This window comes from Curcuma longa, chromosome 1 (assembly GCF_044706935.1).
Source record: "Curcuma longa cultivar G26 ecotype Majalengka, Jawa Barat chromosome 1, ITB_CL_G26_1.1, whole genome shotgun sequence".
Lineage (NCBI taxonomy): Eukaryota > Viridiplantae > Streptophyta > Magnoliopsida > Zingiberales > Zingiberaceae > Curcuma > Curcuma longa.
The window spans coordinates 24,738,891-24,749,900 of record NC_133861.1 but is presented as its reverse complement, the minus strand read 5'-3'; the positions used below and the strand labels follow the sequence as shown (position 1 = coordinate 24,749,900).

The following is an 11,010-nucleotide window of genomic DNA, read 5'->3' as shown; positions in this document are numbered from 1 at the left end:
GAAGACGCAAGCGAGCAAGAAGGATAGCATGGGAAAGGAGTCGACAGACTCGATGCATCAAAGATACGATGAACTGCAGAAGAGTACTTCGGTAGAGCGAGAAAGATACACGAGAGTGTGCACTCGATGGACAAGAAGTTGGAAGGACATCTGCGCAAGACGACCAAGGCAGAATAGAGGAGGGCGTCCAAGCGCCCGGATCCATTCCGGGCGTCCGAAAATATATTCCAAGTCAGCGCGAGCCATTGTCGAAGCAGATGAGGATGGAGTCCACATCAGCAAAATCTAGGCGCCCGGATCGATTCTAGGCGTCCGAATCATAAGGTATCATCAAGACCCGTTAGCAGATCGTTGTCAGAGTGGATTAGATTCGACAAATCCAAGCGCCCGAAAGGCTTGCAAGCGCCCGAAACTGCCATGTCAGCACAACAATCAGATCGAAGAAAAAACTATAAATAGACTAAATCTCGAAGAACGAAGCACACACTCATTTTTAATTGTTTCATTCAATTTATTTTAAGTGTTTTGCGCTTAACCATTGTACGAGGTTTCTTCACCTTCGGATCGTTTCCGACAAGGAGATTTTGACTAGTACTTTCACTCTTGGACTAACAACCCGAGGGTTGTAACCAAGTAAATTCTTTACCTCGTGTTTTTCTTTTATGTTATATTTCTACTTTAATTAGTGTGTCCTTGCTAAAACGTTAGCAAGAGAAAAATATCACTTTTATTGCAAGTCGTTATTCACCCCTCCCCTTTAGCGATCCACTTCCGCTGCACTAACAATTAGTATCAGAACCGGACCACTTAGAAGGACTAACCGCCAACTAAACAACTAGATCGGGAAGAATGGCCGGATCAAACATCCACCCACCAAAGTTCGTGGGCGAATTCACAATCTGGAAGAGAAAAATGGAGGTATTTTTCAAAATAGATTTTGAAATAATACTTTGTATTAAAAATGATTTCGAAGTGCCCAGGAATAAGGATGGAGAAGAACTCGATGAACTACGATGGACCAAAATGTAACAAGACGAGTTCATAGCTAATGGTAAGGCAAAGTTCCATCTCCTTAATGTGTTATCTGTACAGGAATTCAACGAGATAGGCCATTACAAATCGGCGAAAGACCTCTAGGAAAGATTCCTAGAATTTCACGAAAGGACCTCAGAAATAAAGCTAGCTAGAAGAGATTTGCTAAGGAATCAACTTACTCATCTCCAACTAGAAAAGGAAGAAAAAGTGACGCAACTATATGTGAAGCTTAAAGAAATAATCACCGATCTCAACAACCTTGGAGAAAGAGTGTCAAACCGGGACACTCTAAGGTATGCATTGAACGCTTTTCCACGGACCCCAGAGTGGATGTTTATAGTAGATTCCTACTACATTTCGAAGAATCTAGAGGTAAGTAGTTTAGAAGATTTATTTTCTACTTTAGAATTACACAAATCAAGATGTGCAAGTTTAAAAGAAACAGAGAAGGCAAGTGACAAACTAGCACTAAAAGCAAGGCAAAGCGAGTCAGATTCAGAATCTTCGATAGATGGAGATGAAGAAGCCTATCTAGTAAGGAAAATGAAAAAGTTTTTTACATCTGACAAGTTTAATAAGAAACAGCCTTCAAGATTGCTAAGAAAGAAGGAGTAAAGAAGAGTAAGGTGTTTCAACTATGATGAGGAAAGCTACATCAAGGAAAACTGCCTCAAACTCAAGAAGATAACCAAAGAAAAGGGGAAAACAAAGATAAAACTCAAACACAATAATCTGAGAGCAACTTGGGACGATTCTTCAGAAGACTCGGAGTCAGAGAAAATAGTTGAGCTTGCATTGATGGCAACATGAGAAGAAGAGTCAGAAATAGGATCCAATGACGAAAGCAATAATGCAGGGGGAACCTCAACCGACAAATCTGAAACTGTAAGTGAAGTACATAACTTGCCTTCCGAGCAACTTTACGATGCAATTAAAATGTTATCTAGATCATTATATAAAGTTAAGAAGAAATATATGGATTTAAAACGAACAAATCTTGAACTAGAAAATAAATTTTCTAGCACATGCTCTAAGGAAGAACATAACAAATTAATGATTGACAATATAAGACTAAGGGACCAAATAGATATCTTAACATCATCACTAAGAAAATTTTCTAGTTCAGACAAATTGTACAAAGGACCAAAATATAATTATCAAAATTTTAGAAGCCAAATCAGAAAAGTACCAAAATGGTTTATTTCAAAAAAATATTTAATAAATTCAATAGGTGTAAATTTATTTTGGATTCTAAAATCAATTTTGACTACTTAAAATTTTTTTATATAGTCAATCAAGAAATTATTTTTCTTATTTTATCTTATGGTTGACTTATATGCAAAAATAAATTTTTTTTGAATATTTTGCATGATTTTTTTATTATTTTTCTATGAAAATATGATATATTTTCTATCATTATATAAATTTTAAAATTTTTGAACGATTGCATATTTTTTAATAATTATCAAACGAAAATCATGTATTTTGAAATTCAAAAATTAATTAAAATGTATTTTTCGATGAAAATTAATTTTCCATGATTAAGGAAATTCTGATATATATCAGGTTAAATTTTGAAAATTTTTATGGTCCGAATAAAGAGTATCATATTTTTTTCACAACCCCAGTTTTTTGTTGTTATCAAAAGGGGGAGTAATAGTAATAAAAAAATTAGAAATTAGGCAGCATAAATGCAAGGAGAGTCAAATATTGACATTGTTATTGCATTATTTCATTGTACTTGTTCATGTTTTATTATGTTTATGATTTACCCTAATTTTAAACTTAGTTTGTGCCAACATCAAAAAGGGAGAGATTGTTAGTACCCCAGTAAAGTTTTGATGTGTGGTCAAATAAGTCTGAAATTAGATCATGGTTGTATTTGACATATGTTCTAAGTGTATAGGGACTTAGGAAATCATACATGATATCCAAATGGTGAATCTTAGCAAAAGACGCGAGCGAGCGAGAAGGATAACATTGGAAAGGAGTCGGCGGGCTCGGTGCAGTTAAGGTACAAGGAGTTGCGGAAAAGTACGCAGGCGAAGCAAGAAGGACTCACGAGAACGCGCATCCGAGAGACAAGAAGGTAGAAGTCTACTCAAGGCGACCAAGGCAGAATGGAGAAGGAAAATGATTAACACGAAGTTGGCCATTCCAGGCACCCGAATCCATTCCGAGCGCCCCGATGTCCAGGTGCTTGAATCCATTCCGAACGCCAAGAAACCCATTCCAAGTCAGCACAAGCCATCACCGAAGTAAATGAGGATGGAGTCCACGTCAACGAAATCCAAACGCCCGGATCGATTCCAAGCGCATGGATCGCAAGGAGTCATCCAGACCCATTAGCGGACTGTTGCCAGAGTGGATTGGGTTCGACGAATCCAAGCGCCCGGAACTGCCACATCAACACAACGATCAGATAGAAAAAAAATTATAAATAGACTGAAGCTCGAAGAACAAAGCACGCACTTGGTTTTAATTGTTTCGTTCAATCTATTTTTACATGTTTTGCATTCAACCGTTGTATGAGATTTCTCTACCTTCGGATCGTTTCCGACGAGGAGATTTTGACTAGTACTTTAATAGTCTTGGACTAACAATCCTCAAGTTATTCTTTGCCTCGTGTTTTTCTTTTATGTTATATTTCTACTTTAATTAGTGTGTCCTTGCTAAAACATTAACAAGAGAAAAAGGTCACTTTTATTGCATGTCGCTATTCACCCCTCCCCTCTAGCGATTCACTTCCACTGCACCAACAACTACCCCTTATTTTTCTTTGACTTCTAGATTAGCAAATAGGGTAGGTTGTGTCGATTACCCTAACGTCGCTTAGAGATCAGTGTTTGTCAATCCCACTTGACATCGAGTATTGGTTTTCCTCGAATTGTTTCAATGTTTTTTTCCATTGTTGTTTGGTTGCTTTTCTTGTCATATCGAATATTGGAGTTTTGTTTAAACTATTAAATATGCTTAGCTTATGTAGTTTTAGTATGTACCCATGATTAATACATACATGCATTCACATTTTTTGTAACTTACTGATTTTTGTACTGTATTGATACTTGGTTTGGGTGAATTGAGTTCTATTACTAGTCTTTCTCACATTATCATTAGGGGATACCGTCCGGTTTAACGGACAAATATACCCTCAGAGTGTGACAGTTCCAATCAAAGATCGAAACTTCGACATAGTTCGAGATTTTGAACTTTGATTTCACCATATTTTAATAATATATAATTAACATAAATAGTAATTAATTAAATTGACTAGATGACTATTGATGCTATATTGAAGTTATAGATTATTAAATTAGTAATTCAATTAAAGCTCTATTAAATACCTTAAAATTACAATTGCTAAGTTGATGATTATTACTAGAGGAAAAAACATATTACTCTAACCACACATATTGCCCACCCATATAATTAATTTAAAATAAAAGATAAAAAATTTAATTTTTCCCTATTTTAAAAATATTAATTAAAATCTTATATAATTCTCCTAAATTTCATTAATTTAAAAATAAAATTATAAAATTAATATTTTATTTAAAATCTTATTGTTTCCTATCCTCCTCTCTACTCAGTGACATAAATTTGATCTCATTTCTTCGCAAACCACTTCCTCTATATTCGCACGGCAACTCGAGGCCCCTACTTCCTAATCGCTTATTATGCTTTGCAATGTGAGCTTGCACCAAATCGTGCTTCTTCACCCTTCGTAGTTCTCCCTAATAACCACTTTTTCTCTATCATAACCTAAATCACAAGAAGCAAGTCTCACCACTAAAAATTTGCACCATGACCCTTTAACATTGAGATTCCCTATCTTAACCATACTTGAAAAACATGGAGAATCCTATTTGATATTTGTTGACCTATACCTACAAGACATGGAGAATCTCATTCAATGTCATCCAATAAAAGCGGACAATGCTGGTACACTTAAAGAATGTTGAACTGACACAAAATTGGCTTCTGTTTGTGGGTGGAATGGCAAATTTGATTGTGCCAACCCAAAATAGCATAAGATTCCAATCCTTGAATGAGATGGCACACCAAAGATTTCATTTGAGAAGTTTATAAACACAATAATTATTTCTCAAAGGAAAATGAAGTGGAAAATACTATCTTAATGAATACTATAGAAGCACAGAAATTTCATTTATTCAAAATGTTACTTTACATCATCTTACATACCTTCTTCACAACTCCTAAATCTTCACCGATGACCTGGAGAGAAGCTCACATTAGAACATGAAGCAACGCATGCAAGATAATCCATATAAATCTAAATGAACTCCAGAGAAAATTATTGATTACTTGAGCATGGATTTGTACAAAGAATATAGAAATTAACTCTTCAGATAAATTTTTCCCTAAAATATATATATGTGAATGAAAGGACAGCAGTTTCAAGGGTCAGAAACAAATGAACACAAGATGAACAAAAGAGATGTTTGAATTGCAAGAAATTTTCATAATGACATCCTAGAGAAAATAGATACTAATATGGCTGGCACTTGATTCATTTTTCATACTTTGACTTTATGGAAATCAATCATCTCAATTTCAAAGTGAAGTTCGTCATTCTTGGGGAAGGTCTCCGAGACTGTAAGTGGACAATCCTCCTCAGCATAGTGTATCTCAGGTTTCATTTTGAACTGCAAACAAATAAAATAGATATCAAAGTTTAGAAAAATAAGGGACATTGCATTCTTATCATAGCCAAGCGAAATGGTGAAAATCGATTAGTGCTTCCACTAACAAAATGAATTGCATGGAATGGAACACAGCCAAACAAAAAAGAAACAACTAGTATGATGTACCAAAATCTTATGAGAGAATACTTGTGATAAAAAACACCCACATGCTTACATACCACAACTTTCCAACTAAACAGAAGCAATGACAAAACCACATGGTGATAGCTTTTTGAAATGTTTGAAGAATGTCACATGGTGATCTTCTGGACAACAAATAGTAGACTGAAATTACTGGCACAAGATGCAGAGATTTCATAGTGCATAGAGGAAGAAACAAGTGAGTATCATGTTTGCAAATAACACAAGGAAACTATATGAAAAGACTTAAATAGGACTTATAGAGCTTCATTTTAGGGAGCTAATGAGAGGCTAAGTTTACTCATCCAGTCAGTTCTTAGTAGGGAAGTTCAAATCCATTACTGAATATTCTCAAAAATGAAAAAGATTGTTCAAAGGCCTATCTTTAAAAACAAATGCAGAGTGACTTTCGATAAATAAACAAAAAAGAGATGACCTCAGCATGAAATAACAACGAACCACAGACAACTAGGAGGAGTTACCATTGCTACTTCACCCTTTGTCATAGTAGGAATTCCTTCAACAAACCCCAGAATCATCTTGCTTTTCCCCAAAACATTTCTTATAGGATTGTCCTTGCCTATCATGTCAAACAAAAATGAAGCATAAAATTTTTCAAAGATACTAGAACAGTGTTGTCCAATAAAGATTATTAACAAACGTGCATAATAACAAATATTCAACACACCAAAGATAGTATAATACAAGTTAACTTTAATATGTTGTTATATGTTGTGAAAAAGAACTAAGAGAAACTTTCCTCTTGAACCTTTTCACTTGATCAACCTCTTTGAGTCATTGTGCATTTTCCCTTTAGAATAACTAATTGGTAAGATAAAGATGACCTACATTGTGTTTGGACCAAGGTTTGGAATTTTCAGTCTGTGTCGGTGGACAAAGGTAAAACATTTCATTCCACCCGTCAACCAACATGCAAAATATCCTAAGACGATAATACTTGGGAAGCTTTCGTGGTGACGGCAACAAAATCAGAGGCTTCCCTCAGGGCACATGAAGCTTCCACGATGTGGTATGAAGTTCTCTTGAGCACTTGAGCCTTCAACGACAATGGCGATACAACACGAGGCAAGGCAACACAATGAAGTAAAGGTTAAGGTTTGGCATCTCGATTCTCTTCTTCCTCTTCTGCTCATTGATTCCTTCCCCCTCGTGGGTCTCTCCAACACCACATCTCGGCACTATCAGCACCAAATTGACACATCTTGCTCTAGTTGTGGACCAAAATATTAACTCAAAATAAGATTTCAAAGCTTGATTTGGTCTGCAACCAAATATGTAATAGATAAAAGGAAACAGCCTTTTGATTGCTTGAATATAAGCTTGATTTTGTCTGCAACCTAATATGCAATAGATAAAAGTAAACAGCCTATCGATTGCTTGAATATAGTGCAAATTAGTGCAAGCTTTCTGAGGAAGACCAACAAACAATCCAGGTCCAAAAACCTAATTTTGCTTGATAGGAAAAAAGGTGTAAATATTTTGAATGACTAGAAAGTAGTGAAAGCATGCATAGCCTTTTTTCACCAATTATTCATTGTGAGAAGCAAGATATTCCAAACTCAAACTGTCAAATTAACAAAATAAGTGAACAAACAAGTACTCAACTATGTTTCTCATGAAAAGATATGTAAGAGCTGAAAATGTTGCACTAAGTCACTCTAAAATCCTATGTTGCATCATGAACTAGAAACAGTTGACTTGATAAAGTGTTTGGTTGTGTTACTAGGGTACAACCATCTAAAATATTTTAGCAGCAACCATCAGAATTTAAAATGTTTTTCAAACTGGCATTATACCTTAAATTGATACTGATGGGTACTTCACAGACGCATCATGATACTGATGTGTAGTACATGTGTAAAGGCCACACTTACTGATATATTTAAGTTTCAGATAGATAAGACAAAGCATCTTTAAAGAAAATCATGAACGTAGTGATTATAGATATAACTTGCATGGCAAACAAACAACAAGTATCCAGCTAGACGCAACAAATTGCACTCATCTACTTCCAAACTATATAAGAGACAAATCACAGTGAACATCAGCCACAGCAACTTTCATAAGTTAATCTGAGAGTGGAAATAAAACATCAAGGCTAATTTGGGCATTTTCTAAATTTTTTTTGAACAGAATCAGCAATATTAGACTGGAAAACAAGGAGTCATGTCATCCTATAAAGGAACCACATCAGAAAATAGCAATCTTTCATGCAGCTTAAAAGGCATCAATCAAATTCCAACCACAGAACTAAAAACAACAAGCATACCAAAGAGTATGAATTTCATAAGTTTATGTACCATTCAGGTAGAGAAATCAAAAAATGGAAATGGTCAAAAAAATGAAAAGTTCAGAAAAGATAGATGAAGCAGATTTAACTTCCTTTGCTGAAGAGAACAAGACAAATATTTATTTACTACACTAAGTATTCACCTCCATGTTCTGATCTAGTTGAATCAACAATGATGCCATCTAGAGTTCTGGTGGTGCAGTGGAGTATTACCTGCAACATAATTATTATTTTTTGTATAATAAGAATAATTTGTTGCAAATAGTTGCTTGAGACTTTCCTATCAATACAAGAGAACTGAGTAAAGATGAGTACTTACCATTTATGTAACAGAATAATATGTATTTCAAATGTATAGCTTGGAAAATAAAAGTCATAAATCTAAGTATGCATGATGCAATCAAATATCAATCTAGAATAAAAACTTTATAATGGTTAGTGGTACCTGATCTCCATCTGCAGGATTTGCTTTGCCATCTCCTGATCTGATAATTGCCTTCATCAAACATCCAGGAGTAATTTTTTTCCTCCTATTAAACAGAAAAAATGAACTAAGTTACCACAAGAACTCAGTGACATCCAAATGAGACTCTCTAGGATACAATAATAACCACCCCTTATCTCACTAAGTGGGGTCGGTTATATGGATCATTCTACGTCATTGAGCTCTATCCCCTACTATATCATCGTCAATATTTAAATAAATTTATCTTATTTATTGTTGTTAATCATTTTTTTTTGATCTTCCTCCTTTAATGTGTATATTTGTCATAGTTTCACGTCGTCTAACTAATATATTTATTAGTTGTCTAAGTGCATGTCCATACTAAATTAAATGCAACTCCCAAAGTTTTCCCTTAATAGGTGCAATCCGACTTTTTCTCTAATGTTTTTATTTTTTATCATGTTCATCCTCATATGTCCATGCATCCACCTTAACATCCTTATCTTTGCAGCTTTCATCTTTTGCTCATGTGCTCAAATGATAGTCCATCATTCTGTTTCATGTCTGACCATGCAAACTTTGAAGAAGAATGCAAAAATAGCATCCTAAGATTAAGATAAAAGCACATGCATACTATGTGAAAACAATGGACATTGGCCATGGCGGAGCCAAGCTCAAGAAAGTGGTGTCAATTGAAAAAGAACCCTTGAATATACCATATGATGATGATACAAAAACATTATGTTTCATCTATTTCAAACATGTTGACACCATTTGCTCAAAAAACTAACACGAAAAAAGGACCATGACTATCATAGTATAGTAATCATTTGTTATCAAATTTAACCATTGGTTATACATGTTGATAAGTTTGCATGATGGAAATGAATAGAGGTCAAATTTCAATAATCATACCTTAATTATATTTTTTACAATAAAACTATTGTCATAAAATCAAGGTAATCAAATTTATTCAATCAATCAAACTGAATTCACCTAGTAATTTTAGATGATTTATTGGATTGGTTAGATTAAACTAGATAGTCATTATTCAATTAGCATGGCCAACTCAATCGACTAAATCAAATAGATACAAATTTCAATCAATCATTTTAAAATAATAAAATACATTTTAATTTGTTTAATTTTTTATAATATATAGTTGCATCTAGGAAGCCGACCCCACTTAGTGGGATAAGGCTTGGTTGTTGTTGTATAGTTGCATCTAGGAATTAGACTTTGTTGGATTGGATTTTTAGGGAAAAAAACAGACCTAATCTAAAGAGTTAAGAGTATCAAGATACCTAATCATAAGGGTTAAGAATAAGAAAAAAAATTGAACCTGAAGCTCAAGCTTTAAATTTCGTAAAAAAATGAATTTTTTTTCTAGTTGCTTCAGTTCAAGTTACCTATTATTTTGGGTTTTCATGATTTCTGAGCTTTTAAAGCATTTTAAAATTCTTTTGGTTTCAAACAATAAGTGAAATACATGGTTCTAAATTGTAAGCATATGAAAGGATTTTGATTGATGATAGATGATAAATAATATTGCTTCTTATAATATATCTACAGATGGAATGTATATCGAAGACTGGTTCTTGTTTAGATTTTTTTTATAAGAATTTGAAATCAATCTGAAGCTATAAATTCAACATAATTGAAATTCATAACCTAAACCAAAACAAGGAAATAAATGTTTTTTTTGATTGGCTTCATTCAATTTGTCACATCAAGTCAGATATGCCACACAACTATGTAAACTTTCAAATAAGACTGAGCAATCTTTTCTAAAGTTGTTGAGTTGTACAAAGTATACATAAGGATATGGAAATAAGGGTTATTCCTTGGCAAGCTTCAAAATTTCGAGATGTGTCGAAGCTTCGATCTTTGCCTAATATCATGTGGTGCAAGTGATGAATTGGAGATGGAAGGACTAAGGAGATAAAAAAAAAACACACACACAACTATATACTTAAATTTAAATTTTGTTTTTCACTTGGAATGATACAATTTTGACATTATTGTAGGGAGACAAGCTAAAAAGAATAATAACATTATCTTAATTCATCTTAATTTGTATTGTATCATACTAAGAGGTGTTAAATGTTGGCATGAAACAATACATATCCACATGATTGACACAACACATAAAATATTGTTCATGCTAAGTAATATCTAGTAGTATCCAATTTCAATAATTAATCATAACGATACATATTGATCATTTTGTCCAATACGGTATGAGATTTTAAACCATGTTCCTTGGAATGTAGGTTCATCACTTCTACTATTACTTGTAAGCTATTGCTCGGACAACTTATAGAAAGAATTTAACACATAAAATGATATCATGGCATCATATGTCTACCTTG

The 11,010-nt window shown here is 33.9% G+C and overlaps 1 protein-coding gene across 1 annotated transcript; it reads right to left on the bottom strand.

The window, feature by feature from the left end:
• Nucleotides 1-5,191: 5,191 nt before the first annotated feature.
• LOC141846098 (peptidyl-prolyl cis-trans isomerase PASTICCINO1-like) lies at nt 5,192-8,722 on the bottom strand. Its single transcript, XM_074734119.1, has 5 exons — nt 8,639-8,722; nt 8,337-8,406; nt 6,365-6,462; nt 5,580-5,702; nt 5,192-5,271 (listed from the first exon to the last, which is right to left on the bottom strand). Exons 1-5 carry the CDS (start codon nt 8,693-8,695, stop codon nt 5,221-5,223), a joined length of 399 nt encoding a protein of 132 aa, XP_074590220.1. The 5' UTR covers nt 8,696-8,722; the 3' UTR covers nt 5,192-5,220.
• Nucleotides 8,723-11,010: the final 2,288 nt, after the last annotated feature.